The following is a 17133-nucleotide window of genomic DNA, read 5'->3' as shown; positions in this document are numbered from 1 at the left end:
TAATTTATTTATTAAAAGGGCTTGTGTGGTTGGACACATTTCTGCCTTTGGCAAGTGAGCCTGATGTGAAACATACAGGTGCCGTGTGACTTCGTTCCAGTTGAAGACTTGAATTGACCAGAGCTCTGTTTTCCTTCCTAGGATGGGCTCCTTCTTTGCTCCCAGCCTGCCAGGCATCAATATCCTTCGACTCTTCACATCCATGTACTTCCAGGGCTGGGCCGTGATGTGTTGCAATGTTCCTGAGGCCAGAGTCTTCAAAGCTTCCAGATCAAACAACTTCTATCTGGGCATGCTCTTGCTCATCCTCTTCCTGTCCACCATGCCCGTCCTGTACATGATCGTATGCCTCCCGCCGTCGTTTGACTGTGGCCCCTTCAGGTTCTTGTCTTTGAAATTCCACTTGGGCATAGTTTTCTTTCAGGCATGGAGATAGAAATGGTCAATTGCTGTATGAGTTTATTTATTTATTTTTTCAAACAATGGCATTTTGATAGGAATGAGATCCTTTGGGTATTCAGGCTCATTCTGTGACATAAAGATGCTTAGGCAAGTTTCATCTTTTTTTCTCATTTGGGAATTATAATTTAACTGCTCCAGGCTCTAACTGAGTAAAATATGGACAACTAATCTGAGCTATTTCCAGATGTGAACATTTTCCTGATGCTAGGTCTTCATATCCAGACCTGAGAAGCTATTGTTATGTCTCATATGGACCACCAAGTTGAAAAAATAAAACATAAACATAAATAAATATAGTGGACTACCCTGCATACTACCTAGGGCATGGAATCTTTAATAGATAATAATATAAAGAAGGGCTCACAATTCATAATTCAAAATGCTATATGCCAGTTAAATATTAAAGCTGTTTCTCACATATATTATCCCTAAATAACAAGGATAAATCACTCAAGCAACAATACAGAGTCAAGAAGTCTCTTTGATCCATACATATTGGAAATGTATTTTCTCCAGTTCTCTATGACATACTTTTCTCTCTGACACTTACCAAGAAAACAAAGTCCCCAGGATCTGGAAGAGTGAGATTTCATTCCTTAAAGAGATTAATCTACCATAAGTCTCCCCGCAACTTCTGTGCATGTTGAGACACTGGGCAGCATACAATTGAGTTATTTCTCCTTTGCAGTGAAGAAAATGTGAAAAGCCATGTGAATGACAACCATAATGCAATAATGGCCACATATAATTTTGCTATCATGCTGTCAGACCTAAGTTACTAAATTAAATTTAGAACGTTTGTTGCCCATTTACTTAAGTATAAGAAAGGCATTTTGACTCTAATAGTCTGAGCAATTATTCTTTTACTGGAAAATAAAGAAAACGTTAAGCCAACAGATAAGGTAAAAACAACTGAAGTTCTCTGTCAGATCAGGAAGCCGATGTTGACAAGTCCTATTTATTCTCTCTCCCGGAACCCCCACCGAGCGAGCTGAAATGAATAATGCAGAGAGTGACATCTGGAGACTAAATATGAAATTGCATTCTAGAAAAAGTGATCTTAATAAATCCTAGTTAAGTTTCCAAGTTCGAGAGACAATGCAAAGACTTTAGTTAACTGCAAATTACCCACACAACTAAATATCCAAGATAAGTTATGGGTGTGCTTTTAACTTTTTAATTGGAAATTGACCTTTCTCAGAAAAACATATCAAAGGAACTTAGCTGTCTGTAGGGGAAACCCCACAATGTCAACACATAGACTGGGTGGTAGTTATACAGGTACCTTCACATTAAAAATATCATTTATCTATTCTAGACACATACAGTAACTGCACAATTTTAGATGTTTGAGCTCTAATTCCTCTGTCTCTCTTTATATCATGAGTTACAATGATGGTAATAAAAACATTTTTGTGTGTCTAAGGTATACTATATGATTTTGACCAAGTATTTTCTAATTGGCAAACTTAGTCAAAATTACTAAATATCCATTACTATTTTGAGATAAAAAAATTTAAATATTTTTAATAAATTATTGGGGAAAATATCCATTTTTCCTGTTAGTTTTCTCATTTTGGGGCAAAAGAATGTATGCTTTTTAAAATTTGTTTGGACTTAAAAGTTTAAAATAAGTTGTTCAACCTTAGATATTAGGTGCCTCTTAACAAACCATCCTTAAAGACCCTGAGTTTGAGGTGGCTTGCCCAGCCTGCTGAGTGGAAGCTATCTGACCCTTCCTGGTACCTGGGAGGGCAGCCCATGGCAAACAAACAGTTGAAGTAGGCTAATGGAGACACCACAGAGATGGCCGCTTGCTCTTAGATGCAGGCCTGTTTTCAGGTATGGTGGCTATAATACCTTACAGCATGCATTCTGCAAAACAATTTAATGAAATAGCCTAGCTTGTTCTGGTTTCACAAGACCTGGCTAGGGAGGATGAGTTTCCCAGAAAATTATTCTAATAGACTATTAAATGTATTTACCTTAAACTGTTCAATAATTTTAAAACTATTTCTTGGATGTTCAAATGAAGAAAATTCTTCTACAGCTCCACTGTCTTTCCTGACACTTGATGTCTCTCCCCCAACCTCCTCATTAATAATCTGAACAATTTCTAGTTTTCTAGGTTCTCACACCCCTCCTTGATAACATTATGGTAATTATATTTTTACGTACTTTTATCTTCCTGCAAAGTTGATATGTGCTTGTACTAGAATACCTGGGAATTATAGAAATATTTTCACATAAAAAGAAATACTACTCATAACCCACAAAGTACTAAAATAACAACTCTCAATATTTTAACATTTTGTACTCAAGTGCTGTTTCTATGTAGATTTAAAAAAATAATGGAGATCATACAATATGTTTAGGTTTGTATTATATTGTGGCACTTCTATTATGTAACTTCAATTTCAATTCTACTACTCTATGTCTATATTTTTCTCGATAGTGTAACTAACTGACTTCCAGAGATGGGGAATCTTTTCATCTTTATGAATCCAGAACACAGTAGAGGATTAGCCAGTAATTTGAATTAATGAATGAATAATGACTTTTTATTGTGCAGTGAATACTAGGTGAGATGTGGTGTTAACTTGGGATAGATTCTGGTCCTGTGGAGCTTTCAGTCTGGCTGGAAAGACAGGCATGCTCACAGACTGTTCTAAGCTATGGATGGAGCTGTGTCCACTGGCAAACTGTAGGATAAGTGCAGTAGCATTTCACTTGACTGTATAGTCACAGCAGACTGGAAAGGACTTCTAGAAATACTATGAAGTGGCATATATTGGCTTATCTATCAGAAAAAGGGATCGCCAAAGACTGATAAATCCTTCCAGAGTTTGTGTAAAATTAAGAGATCTCGATTCTTGCTAAAAGACCGGATCTGGAAAAGTTATTCTAGAATTCCCAGGGTTGACAATAACTTTGCATTTGGGACCCACCAGGATGCAAAGAAGACTTTTGTAAGTAGAAATTATTTTATAAAATTCCATTCCCCCATTCTAACCACATTCATTAGCCACAGCTGGATAGGCTAGAGAAGGGAGAGTCGATTGTCTTATCATCTCTCCTCTCTGCTTACCTTCTTACACTGGCTATATTCCATATGGCTGAAGAATGGTCACTTAGAATAGATAAAGAAGAAGTTTTAGTAGAATAAATTGATATAATCTTAAATTGTCTATAAACTTCATTATCCTTTATGTATTATAGTTTTTTAAATTAGTATATAGATCTAATTTGTGAAGCAAAATTTATACTTCCTTAGTCCAGTGTCTCCTAGAGGCATTCTCAATGTATTGAAAGATATGATTATTTCAGGGGGAAAAAAAGCTGATCTAGACCTTGGAGATCATGTTTTATTTAGTGGTTGAGAATGTTTAAAAATAAAAAAAAATGAATCCAAAATATTGTATTAACTGTTATACCAACCTGTATTCTGATGCTACATAAAACTTGTTGATAAAAACCTAGTATCTTTTTTGAAAAATCACAACTTTTCATAGTAAAATCAATATGTATAACCAAAAAAATCCTAGCAGATAGATATTACTTTATAATTTTAATATTTATTAAGTTAAGACAGATTACTATTCTCATTTTCCTAGTTTATAAAATTTGGGTCTTATTTTAATGGGTTGAGAACAAGCCCATTTAGGACCTTTATTTTTAAGGTTTTCTTTTTTCTTTTTATCTTCCCATTTCATGTTCTTAGCAGTGGAACTGAGTTGGTACTTTTTAAGACCTGTCCGGAAAAAATACTGAGAGAGCAAGGACTTGTTATTCAGTGTGGTTACCTATTAATAGCTCTCATGAAAGAGGTTTGGTGAAAAATGAGGTGGAAGCCATTTCATGGACAGATATATTGGATTATTTGTGGATTTGATTCTGTTAAGCTATTTTTTTTATGCTCATTACCAAGGCTAATTAAAAAATTGAGTGCACTATTTATTCATCCCAAAGAGGGTGTTCTCCTATAAGAAGAGTTAGCCAAGGGCTAGATTGATAAGCTATTTATAAAACATATTTCAATCAAAATCTTAGAAATACAGCCTTTAAAATGTCTCCTAATCTTCTGGTACATTTCCTACAGGCTCTGATTATGTGTTTATGTCAGGATAAAATTTACCATGTCTTATCCATCTGTTGCCAATATGAGGTCAGGGAATCAGGAGTTTAAGTGAAACATCAGCTCCCTAACCTAAAATTGTACTTAGGCAGTATTTGCGAAAGATTAGTATTTTGGCTGTAACCATGGTTTTCCATATATATTAAGGAAAAATTTCCCCCTTTGTTATTTCCAGTGGCAAGAACAGGATGTTCGAAGTCATCGGAGAAACACTGGAGCATGACTTCCCCAGCTGGATGGCGATGGTCTTGAGACAACTCTCGAATCCTGCGCTGATGCTTGCTGTGGCTCTGGTCATGGTGTATGTGCCTTCTCTCCTCACAGGAAAAGCCTTTGCAATTTTCTTCCTGGCTCCTTTCAGTTCCAACTTTTTCTCCTCTCTCACTCTCTCCAAGCGTTGTGCTATAAACTAGCTAAATTCAGTGCTAATTTATATCGTGGGGAGAGGCTAAAATTGATGAGTCACATTCATACCCTGTTGGACATAATTTACAGCTGTCTGCATCTGTCTTTGCCTGCCTAGGATTATAAGATGTGTTCCCAGGTAACCAAAATATTTATTGGTAAACAGCTAAAGCAAGGGAAACATAAATGCTAAATCTAATGAGCACGTTGAGCTTCCCCCCACCTCCCGGCCGCCACCTTGGGTTCCATAAAGCAGATGGCTCTGAACACACAGAAATGATGAAACTCTAAGTCAATATTCCCCTCGGGGTCCCTGTAGACCAGGGGTCTCAAACTCGCGGCCCGCGGGCCGCATGCGGCCTGCCGAACAATTTTGTGCAGCCCGCAGACTAATCCACGAAGTTCAAAATATTTTGGATAAAATTAAGTAAGCCCGTGGATTAGTCTGTGGGCCACACAAAATTGTTCAGCGGGCCGCATGCGGCCCGCGGGCCGTGAGTTTGAGACCCCTGCTGTAGACAGTATTTCTGGGATCAAGGTGTTAAAGGGTCTTAAAAATCAACCTGTCCTGGTACCTAGGAGGCCATCAATGACTGTGTATCCACAGTAATAGGACCAGAGAACCACTCAGTCTGTCCCCTCAAAGTTAGAGGTGACATCTAAAAAGGAATTTGGGAGAGGGCTTTTTTCCCATATTTTTTTCACTGGCTTCTGACTCTTGGCTACCACAGGTAAACTGACATTCTAAGTAAAAATATATGCTTGCTATGGAAGAGCTAAGAAAAGTACCCTAGACCTCTCTTTGCCCCAAGATCTTCCTAGAGAGAGTCTGGAACTACCACTGCTTAGTCAAGGAGTGCAGGTATGAAACCATCGGCAGGGACGCTTTAGAAACAAAGCTGGCACAAGGGCTGGCTTTGTTTAAGTAAAAAGAAAACTAGGAAATCTTATTGAGAGAACTCCCAGTGGTTTGAAGTAAATGAGCTGGGTCTGGGCCACATTGCTAACATCGTCTTTTTGATGGTCATGGTCCGGAGCCACGTCAGCAGCGGCAGGTGAAATCCTTCAATTGTATAAATCAAGAAGCTGAGTTAGAGGGCTGAACTGATTTTCCCTAGGTGATATACAACAAAATATAACAGTAGGACTTTGACAGTAAATACAACATTCATCCCTTTATACCAGGAAGCATTCTTTGAGGGAGAGCTAATAGCTTGTGGGGATAATTAAACAGTAAAACAGATTACCTTTTTTTTTTATAGACTAATGTTTTTCAACTAGATGAAATTTGGCTCAACTTGCTTCATTTCAATTTAATGCCTGAAAATTTTCTGCAAAGCTCATTATAATTTTTAAGAAAGTAAAATACTATAATATATATATATCCTACCAAACAGATAACCATTATATATTAGAACCTTGATCATGGGGTGGCATTTAGAATCTGACAGTAACTCTCTGGTGCAGATGCGTTGGAATATGACAAGATGGATGCAGCATGTTGCACCAGATGGCATTGAAGTAATTTTTCCTTCTCCACACTTTTATGATATAGCTGCTTCTGAAAGAAAGCATGTTAAAGTATCCTGTGGCTTTTAAAAGTCAAAGCCCATTAATGGTATACATGAGATCTTGTTTAAACACACACACACACACACACACACACACGCAAAACTTAATGTCAGATTTTATGACTATATTCTTAACTAGTTGAGAGACGGATTTATTTTTAAGAAAAGGAGTAACATTGTTCCAGTATTACTAATTAAATATTTAATAAACTATCTTGAGAATGTGGAAGAGGAACTTACTCTGCCTTTGTTTCAGGCACTACCCATGTATTAACTCATTTATTTTTTTATTTTATTTTATTTTTTTACAGAGAGAGGGAAAGGTAGGGACAGACAGACAGGAAGGGAGAGAGATGAGAAGCATCAATTCTTTGTTGTGGCACCTTAGTTGTTCATTGATTGCTTTCTCATATGTGCCTTGACCGTGGGCCTTCAGCAGACCGAGTAAACCCTTGCTCAAGCCAGCGACCTTAGGTCCAAGCTGGTGAGCTTTGCTCAAACCAGATGAGCCTGCGCTCAAGCTGGTGACCTCGGGGTCTTGAACCTGGGTGCTCCACATCCCAGTCAGATGCTCTATCCACTGTGCCACTGTCTGGTCAGGCCCCATGTATTAACTCTTTAATTTGCACAATAACCTTAAGTAGTTGATCATATTATCACTGATCATATTATTGCGAGCACATGGAGATCTTCCCCAAACCTAATGGTTTATAAGTGAATTCAAACCCATGTATTATTTCCCAGCTCTCACTGCCCCCATTCAATTATAGCACCAAACACTGAGTTTAGCCATGTTCAAATGGGTTGGAAGCCACTTGTCAAAGATAGTCTACACCCAGGTGGGTACACTTTTTCTTAAAGGGTCAGAGAGTAGATATTTTTGGCTTTGTGGACCAAGCGGTAAAATCGAGGATAGTATTTAAATTCTAATCTAACCATTTAAAAATGTAAAAACCATTCTTAGCTCATAGGCCTTATGAAACAGTTTGGGAATCAAATTTGCCTGGGAGATCATCATATGAGGATCCCAGGTAATGACTAGGTCTAGAGGAAAGCAGGAAAAATAGAAGGTTGGATAGAAGGTGATTTTAGTTCTGAGGTTCTTATATAAAACCAAAATATCAGTTTATTGCTGATTTGATTTTTCAGATCCTGAGGTCTCATGTTCTAGTTTAGGGGACCCAAAAAGTTTGCTTTTTTTTTTTTATTACCTTTAATTAGAGAATGTTACATGTCATAAGCATTTCAAATTTCTCTACTGGGTCATATTACATCAATTTAGATGATTTTTGGTAATTGAGCAGAATTTAGGGGTTTTTTTTGTTTGTTTGTTTGTTTTTTCTGAAGTAGGAAACGGGGAGGCAGTCAGACAGACTCTTGCATGTGCCTGACCGGGATCCACCCGGCATGCCCACCAGGGGGCGATGCTCTGCCCATTTGGGGCATTGCTCTGTTGCATCCAGAGCCATTCTAGCGCCTGAGGCAGAGGCCATAGAGCCATCCCAGCGCTGGGGCCAACTTTGCTCCAATGGAGCCTTGACTGTGGGAGGAGAAGAGAGAGACAGAGGGGAAGGAGAGGGGTGAAGAAGCAGATGGTCACTTCTCCTGTGTGCCCTGGCTGGGAATCGAAGCTGGGACTCCTGCACGCCAGGCCGACGCTCTACCACTGAGCCTAAATTGAGCCGGCCAGGGCAGAATTTAGGTTTGTTCTCTACAGGCAGTTTCTATTCCTTTGCAGACTAAAAATGATGTATAAGGAGTACATATTTAAGATACATCACAAGACAGAAAAAAGTAAAGAATCAACAGAGAAAACCAGAGCTACAAATGACTTAAGAAATCTTTGACTTTCCCCTCCAAGTCTGGGTGCTTTTCTGAGAAAATCTTTATATTACTATAATAACATACACACATTTATTGAGCATCTACTTCACGCCAGATATTGTACCAGATGCTTTCATGTATGTAATTTCATTCAAACTCCTGCCACTGGTACAAGAGATAAACAAACCCGGCTAAACCTTATCAGTAATTGTGTTGCTAGCACCAGATGGCTCATAAAGGATATAATCTGGCATGTTGGTGAGTAGAGGAAATATGTTCAGTATCCAGTTATTTGCAACAAAGAGCAATGCCAGTTACCTTTTTTTTTTTTTACTGCATTTTTCTTTCTTTGTTTATTTGTTTTGCTTTAAGTAAAGATGAGCATATTGATTTTTGCAACAACATTTGGCTGGAATTTGCTCTTTCTTGAAGTGCAAATATCACTTAAAAGCCAAGAGTATTCCTTTGTAAAGTATTTTATTTTTTGAAGGAAGGAGATATGCAAACAATACATCCTATGGAAAAAATTATTTTCATTAACTATGACCAGGAGGACTATATTCTTAGTTGTAAAAGCTAAAGGAAGAAATTTAAGGTTGAAAGTCAGTTTCCTTTGACACATTCACTAAACTTCAGCAGATATTTTATTCCCTTGGAGGCCATTGACATCCATTTAAAATGTTACTTTTAATTATATTTAAAGTGACATTAATACATTTTCAAGATGAGGCTAAAATTAGTAAGGTACAATGCACAAAACCCCTGACTGTGAAGGAAAAGACAAGACTTGTGATCCAACTTCCTGGGTCCACTCCTGGCCCCTGAGTAGCTGATGGGGATTCCTTACCTCTCTGTACCTCACCCAGTCTTTTAGCTACAAAATAAGAGATTTAGAGTAGAAAATATTTTAAAGTCTGTTCTAGTGCCAAGAGCGTATGATTTAGTTAATGTAAATTTAAGAGGACTCTCGAGAAACTTAAAAATACCATAAATTTTATTATTCTTTTAAATTTAGTTTGACCATCTATTATCTCAATGCTACTGCAAAGGGCCAGAAGCAAGCAAACCTGGATCTACAAAAGAAGATGAAACAGGTAGGATACAATGCATTTCATAGAAATATGTCTTTACTAATATAGTAGGAAACACCAGGAGGTCTCATGTGGTTCTTCCCTCCTTTTCTTTCATCATGTAGCAAGCTTTGGAGAACAAACTGCGAAACAAGAAAATGGCAGCTGCACGAGCAGGTTGGAGATAAGTTTATGTTTGTAATTTTCCTTTTCTATAAACAATATGCTCTTCTTCTTTTTTTTCTTTTCTCCAAATGGGGCATTTGATACAGAATGGCATTATTACCCTAAGCAAATCAGTCTACATTCCTACTGTTTAGTTCTCAGGCATTATCTCCAGGGGGGTTGGTTGTTTTCCCAGTGGGAGAAAGAAAAATTCAGGAAAGTAAACTTAGCAGTAATAATAGAAAAATGATTTTGCAAAATGACAGAAGATGAAAAAAACTATATTGTCCTACACAAATAGCAGATACAAATGCAGACTCTCTCCTGCCATTTTGTACCATTTTTATACATAGAAGGATACCCCATGAGGGTCATCTGAGCTTAGCACCGTTGATTATTAAAGCCTTTACTGGTTCATTAACCTTTACTTCTAATAGAATTAATTTTAAAATATTAGAATAAAACATATTTATATTTGTCAAAATTACTGATATACTTTACTTTGAGTTCTACATGGCAAAGTGATGCCTAACGTCAGTGAAAAAAAAATCAACATTTTCCTTTTAATTCCTGTTTTTTCTGCCTACCTATCTCTTATATTGGTTTTAGTAGAAAAAGAAACTTATCAGTCCACACAGATGAATAGGAGAGTGGTATATGTGGCTTCAGGCCACATTGGACCCTAAGTATAGAAGCAGTCTGTGCTGAGCTGCATTTCCTGTGGTTCTCTACCACTGCTCTCCTTCCTCTTGGCTAACCTTTATGGCTCCACCATGAGTGCAGCTGTATCCTTAGATTATGTTTGTCTTAGATAAATTTTTGTCAGATTATTTTTTTTTTGTCATGAAGCTACTCATTTCTTAATTGCATTAACAGTTTTTCAGCTTTATTGAGGTATAATTTACAAATAAAATGGTAGTACATTTAAAGTGTACATGTAATGATTTGATTTGATCATACATTCTTTTACACTCATTTTTTTGTCATTTTTTTGTTACTATAGTACATTGTACAGTACAGTATATTTCTGTCCTTTTCGTTTTTCTGTGGTTTAGCTGTGTTTTTATGTTATAGATTATGATTTTACAGCTATGTTATGATAGGTAAGTGACTTAGGCTAGGGTATGTTTCGACTTACACCAAACTTCAGGTTATGTCACTGTCATGGGAACAGAACTGTGTTGTAACCCAAGGACTCCCTGTATTTTGTTTTTTACTATTGAGCTGTATGAGTTTCTTATGTATTTTGCATTTAACCTCTAACAAGATATGTGAGTAGCAAATATTTCTCCCATTCCATAAGTTGCCTTGTTGTGCAGAAGCGTTTTAGTTTAATGTAGTTCTACTTTTTTATTTTTGCTTTTGCTGCTTTGGCCTTTGATGTCAAATCCAAAAAATCACTGCCAAGACCAATGACAAGCAACTTTCTCTCTATGTTTTGTTTTGAGATTTTTATGGTTTAAAATATCACATTCAGTTCTTTAATCATTTAGAGTTTATTTTGTGGGTAGTGTAATATATGGGTTCAGTTTTATTAATTTGAATGTAGATATCCAGGGTGTTTTTTTTTAAGAGAAGGGAAGGCAGAGAGACAGACTCCTGCAAGCTCCTTGACTGGGATTCACCCAGCAAGCTCCCTACAGGGCAATGCTCTGCCCATCTGGGGCTATTGCTGCATTGCTCAGCGACTGAGCTATTTTTAACACTTAAGGCAGAGGCTGTGGAGCCATCCTGAGTGCTGGGGACAAACTAGCTCTAACCAATCAAACCATGGCTGTAGGAGCGGGGTACGGGGAAGCGTGAAGAAGCAGATAGTCACTTTTCTTGTGTGCCCTGACTGGGAATTAAACCTGGGGCATCCACATACTGGGCCAACACTCTACCACTGAGCCAACTGGTCAGGGCCAGATATCCAGTTTTTCTAATACCATTTATTGAAGAAATTACCTATTTCCTATTTTATATTCTTGGTGCTTTGTCAAATTTTAATTAACTATACGTGGGTGTGTTTATTTCTGGACTCTCTATTCTGTCCCATTAACCTTTATGTCTGTTTTTATGTCAATGCCATACTATTTTGACTACTATTGTATTGTAATATAGTTTGAGATTAGAAAGTGTGGTGACTCAAACTTTTTTTTTCTCAAGATTGTTTTGACTGTTTGGAGTTTTTGTGACTTCATACAAACTTTAAGATTACTTTTTTTTCTCTTGGTGAAAAATGTCATTGATGTTTTTCTCAGGATTGCATTAAATTATAGATTGTATTGGGTAGGATAGACATTTTTACAATATTAATTGTTCATTAACATGGACTATCCATTTATTTGTGTATTCTTCAATATCTTTAATCAATTTCTTATAGTTTTCAGTGTATAGATATTTCACCTCCATGGTTAAATTTATTTCTAAGCATCTTATTATTTTTAATACTATTGTAAATAAGACTATTTTCTTAAATTCTCTATTTTTGATAGTTTGTTTCAGTATATAAAAGTTCAAATGACTATTGTATACTGATTTTATATCCTATAGCTTTACCGAATTCCTTTATTAGCTACAACAGTGTTTTGGTGGCATCTCTGGGTTTTCTATATATAATACTGTCAACTGTAAAACAGAGACAATTTTACTTCTTCCTTTCTGATTTCCATGCTTTTTACTAATTTTTCTATCTTAATTGCTCTGGTTAGACCTTCCAGCACTATGTTGATAAAAAGTGTTAAGAGTGAGAATACTTATCTTATTCCTTATCATAGAGGAAAAGCTTTCAACTTTTCATCATTGAGTATGATGTTAGAAGTGGACTTGTCATATGTGGCTTTTATTATGTTGAGGTATGTTCCTTTGATACCCAATTTGTTAAAAGTTTTTATCATGAAAGAATGTTGAATGCTTTTTCTGCATCTATTGTGATGATTATATGATTTTTTATCCTCCATTTTGTTACTGTGTTATCAAATTTATTGATTTGTTGAGTCATTTTTGCATAATGGGAATAAATCCCACTTGATCATGGTATAGAATCCTTTCATTGTACTGTTGAATTTAGTTTGATAATATTTTGTTGAGAATTCTTATATCTATGTTCATTAGGAATTATTACCCTGTAATTTTCTTTTCTTGTAGAGTCTTTGTCTGGTTTTGGTATCAGGGTAATACTGGCCTTGTAAAATAAGATTGGAGGAGTTAGCCTCTTCTTCAGTTTTTTGGAAGCATTCAAGAAAGATTGGTATTAATTATTATTCAGTCTGCTGAAGGTCCACAGTCAAGGCACATATGAGAAAGCAATCAATAAACTAAGGTGTCGCAACAAAAAAACTGATGATTGATGCTTTTCATCTCTCTTTGTTCCTGTCTGTCTGTCCCTATCTATCCCTCTCTCTGACTCTCTCTGTCTCTGTAAAAACAAAACAAAACAACAACAACAAAAAAAAACACTTAAAGCAAAAGTTTTATTTGCTTCTTTTTTTCTTTGCTCTCTCTTATTATTAATTTATTTATTTTGAACAGCTGCAGCTGCTGGTGGCCAGTAACTTTTATAGACGTGTTGGGAGCCCGCAAGTACTCCTTGCTTTGCTGTTTAAAAGCAATGACTTATGTGAAGGCTCAGAGAACAAGCATTGTGGATTGTCAAGGTCAGACTGGTCAATAAAGCGTCACCAGTCCTAACGCAACAAGAAAGATCTTCACCTTATCGCAAATTAAGGATTTGTCACTGCACTGCCATTTTCTTTCTTGACATTTTTCTCTAATCAACTGAGTTTAAAAGAGAATGTGTTTCAGCAATACAGGTTAATTTAGAAAGCTTTTGCTCATATGGACTTTTATTTTATATTGATACATTTTTCTGCCTTAGTTTTCTTGGACTGGTGGCAAGACTACTTTATCCTCCTTTTCCATGTTTATAAATGTCTTCATAAAGTACCCACTTAAGTATTCATTGACTCACTTTTTGAAACCAACACTCTGTTTTCTCTTTTTTTCCTACTTGTTTCCCCATCTATGACCTATACAAATATACACCTAAGACCTTTTTATTTGCTGCTGGATTTAATATGAAATAAAATAGGTGTTTTAGAAGAAATACCCTAAGTGAATTAGGGACCAGATCAACAGTGTTGAGGAAGTACATGGGTCTTAGACAATCCAACTCTTTACGAGTTTTAGAAAACTGACAACATATACATACATGATTCCTATAACATCACAGTCTGATCATTTGACCTCCAATGATCATACCTCCTGAGTTTAGATTCACATACTGTATAATTTTTCTTTGTTTTTTGTTAAGGTTAGGAAAATACACACTTTTATGGAGTGCTTTAATTTATAGATGTGCTTAAGCATTATTATTTATTTAAAGTTTAAATTGACTTTGAATAATAACAACTGATGCCCTTAGCCAGCCTTGTTGTGTGACTTTAATTGCATCTCTTAAATTGTGTCCTTTTTCAGAGATAAGCCAATTTGCCTGCCATTCCCTGCAATTGACTTGCTGATTTTTATTACCCTGTCTTTGAATTTCTCCCTCTTTCTATCTTCTACTGGCCATAGAGTCACTTTGCTCCTTTTTCAATCTATGCGTTCATCATTTCCATCATACCAAATTCACAGCTTACTTCCTCTGGTCAAAAAATCCAGACTAGTCTTCAATCCCAATATTATCATTCCCTTGATAGTCTTTATTTGTACTCCTGTGTTGTTAGTTCAGAGTTTATTAATTTATTGACTTTTCTGTGAATTGTGATAGTTCTTGACTATCTCTTGTATGCATGGATTATCTTTCCTGTTCAGATTGTAAGCTTCCTATGAGCAGGGATTTTATCTTCTAACTCTTCTGTATGCCTAGTATAGTGCTGTGCACAGGCAGGCCCTAAATAAATGCTTGTTAATTAAATTGAATCAATTTAACTTACAGCAGTTGCACTGTGAAACAAAAATTTCTGTTATCTGCATGAAGGCATTACTATGATGTAAGAAATGGAATTATCTGTTGATATGCTGACTTTATTGTCTCATTAGATGATAATGAAGGTGATTAAATAAAGATAGTGCTTATTTCTACTTGGATCATTTTTGCACTGTGTAGTAATAAGAGTAGAGAATTGGTTTATATGTGTTGCTAGATTTACACTGTGAATTATTACACTGTTTCACCAGCCCCTTCCAAAGGGTATGTGGAGATTGTGGGAGAGTAGGCTGGTGTCTAATAGACAGAAACCACAATGAGGCCAGTGCACCTTCATCCAATTCCCTTGTTCTTGATCTGCTTTACAAGAAAGATAATGAGACGTGACAAACTGTCCTTCAAAGACTTTATCTCCTAAAGGCAATGTACTTTTTGAACAAATGCTCGTGGTATAAGTTTCTATCTTTCTATAAATTAAAAAATAAATTTGATTTATATTACACATAAATACCTCTTGATTTTAGTTAAACGTTTTTAGAAAATTTTACCTTTTCAGCTTCCAGACAGCTGTTAAAAATATTTTCATACTACTATATGGACAAGTATCTGAAGCAATGAATGTCACTTCCAAAGCTGCTTTATGACTATTCACAAAATAGCCTTGCACTGGAATAAGTCTGATAACTATGGTTTATTTTGATATCATTATTTCTATACCTGATAATCAAATCATAGGAAAAAATTAGAGGGCAAACAAACTAGACTGCACCTTTTATTCTTTCAGAGAAATAAAATATAAATTCTGACAAATATTGTAAAAACTAAAACTTTAACACATTCTTTGACTTATCTTCTTTGACTTCTGAGAACACACAATTTTAACCATATTGAATCATTTAAATTAAATAAATAATCTTTGAACTGACCTATGTTTTCTTATCCTGATGGATCCCTATAAATTGCAGAACCATAGTCCATACTGACTAGGTCTAGAAATGAATTGGTGACTCAAGTCTCTTCCTATGTTTCCCCTAGTTGCCTTAGAGGTACAGCTTTTGCTATCTTTATTCATCAGTAGATGAACTGAGAAGAGATTTTGCATCACTTTCCCTGTCTAGCATTCCAGTGTCCTTTGTAAACTGGAGCTCTGCCTTAAACTCAGTCAACTTGGATGAAACTTGGACTATTTCACTTTGTTTCACCAGCCCCTTCCAAAGGGTATGTGGAGATTGTGGGAGAGTGGGCTGGTGTCTAATAGACAGGAACCACAATGAGGCCAGTGCACCTTCATCCAATTGTTAAACATTTATCAAGCACTGTGTGTCAGACATTTATCAAACGTTATGTATCCCAAGTATCACATGCTCTCTAGATTTCCTGCCATATTGACTGTCTTGGTTTCCAGAATATATTAAAACTTGCAAAGCTATTTTAGAATTGAACAAAATCAATGATAATTTCCCATTCATGACAAGACTGTCCCTTTAAAAATGACAAAATATTACAGTATGCTATCAAATGGAAATTGAAAGAAAAGTTTTGCCCTCTCTTGTTCTCTATCAAGCACTATGGGAAGCAAAATTATTCTCACCTTTTCAGCCTTCTTCCAAAGTTAAGACTTGTTGATGGACAAATACCCTGAATCTCAAACTGGCATCACATGCTTAGTAAGTGGGATGCAAACAAAGGAGATTAGCTTACAATGAAAAACCAAGATTTTGTGGAGAAAACCAAGGGAGTGTTTCTGATGGGAAGCCAATGAGATGGTGATGAAATGGGAATCTGCTGACTTTTATTGCCTCCACTGAGTCAAAAATATAGAGCTAGATGATATCCAGTCATAATTGTCTTTGCTTTTTGTTTGGTTTACAAATGTGGAAATGTCACCACAATTTATTTTTAAAGAAATATATACTAAAATTATAAGTAAGCAAGCTTCAAAATCAAAAGACTTAATGATGTTAGCAGGTGTTTTCAGGATTCAATGCAGATATACATTTGATCTTTTGGAAGAGACATTGAGACCTAAGTGTAATTTTTTTTAAATAAACAATCATATAGCCTTTATTCACATCTTTCTGCAAGAAAAAAATGCCACTACATGCTGGTGACAGGAGTTCTCAAGCCCCTATATGAGAATTCTTTTTCTCGAAGTTCTCATGTAATGGATCACGTTGCATCACTTTAATGGTCTAGCTGCCTTTTCCAGAATGGGTCTTGGGGACTTAGTAATTATGAATAATAGAAAAATGTATACATGAAATATTTTACCTCTTCTGGGAGCTTAGATACTATTTAACACATACTAGATGTTCTATAACACATTGTCTTTCTTCATAGAGAACAAGAAGTGTCCGTATAAATCAGAGGTTGGGAACCTATGGCTCATGAGCCAGATGTGGCTCTTTTGATGGCTGCATCTGGCTCGCAGACAAATCTTTAATAAAAAAAAATAGGAGTGATGTCAGAGAAATGGTGCCATAAGCAGCGATACCAATAAATCTCTCCAAAAATTCAACAAGATCTTCAACCAGAGACAGAAAAATCTATCCTTGGAGCCTCCAGCAGTTCCACACTAAATGCAAAGGT

General features: G+C 36.1%; 1 protein-coding gene across 1 annotated transcript in view; it reads left to right on the top strand.

The window, feature by feature from the left end:
* Positions 1–13168, top strand: part of TMC1 (transmembrane channel like 1) — a 159995-nt gene extending 146827 nt beyond the window's left edge. Inside the window, exons 17-21 of the mRNA XM_066254352.1 lie at positions 142–381; positions 4773–4898; positions 9413–9491; positions 9593–9644; positions 13146–13168. Coding sequence (XP_066110449.1) covers positions 142–381; positions 4773–4898; positions 9413–9491; positions 9593–9644; positions 13146–13168 — 520 coding nt within the window. The remainder of the gene's footprint in view (positions 1–141; positions 382–4772; positions 4899–9412; positions 9492–9592; positions 9645–13145) is intronic.
* The last annotated feature ends 3965 nt before the right edge of the window (positions 13169–17133 follow it).

The sequence above is a fragment of the Saccopteryx bilineata genome, chromosome 2, assembly GCF_036850765.1.
Source record: "Saccopteryx bilineata isolate mSacBil1 chromosome 2, mSacBil1_pri_phased_curated, whole genome shotgun sequence".
NCBI classification, from domain to species: Eukaryota; Metazoa; Chordata; class Mammalia; order Chiroptera; family Emballonuridae; genus Saccopteryx; species Saccopteryx bilineata.
This window is presented reverse-complemented; position numbering and strand designations above follow the sequence as displayed.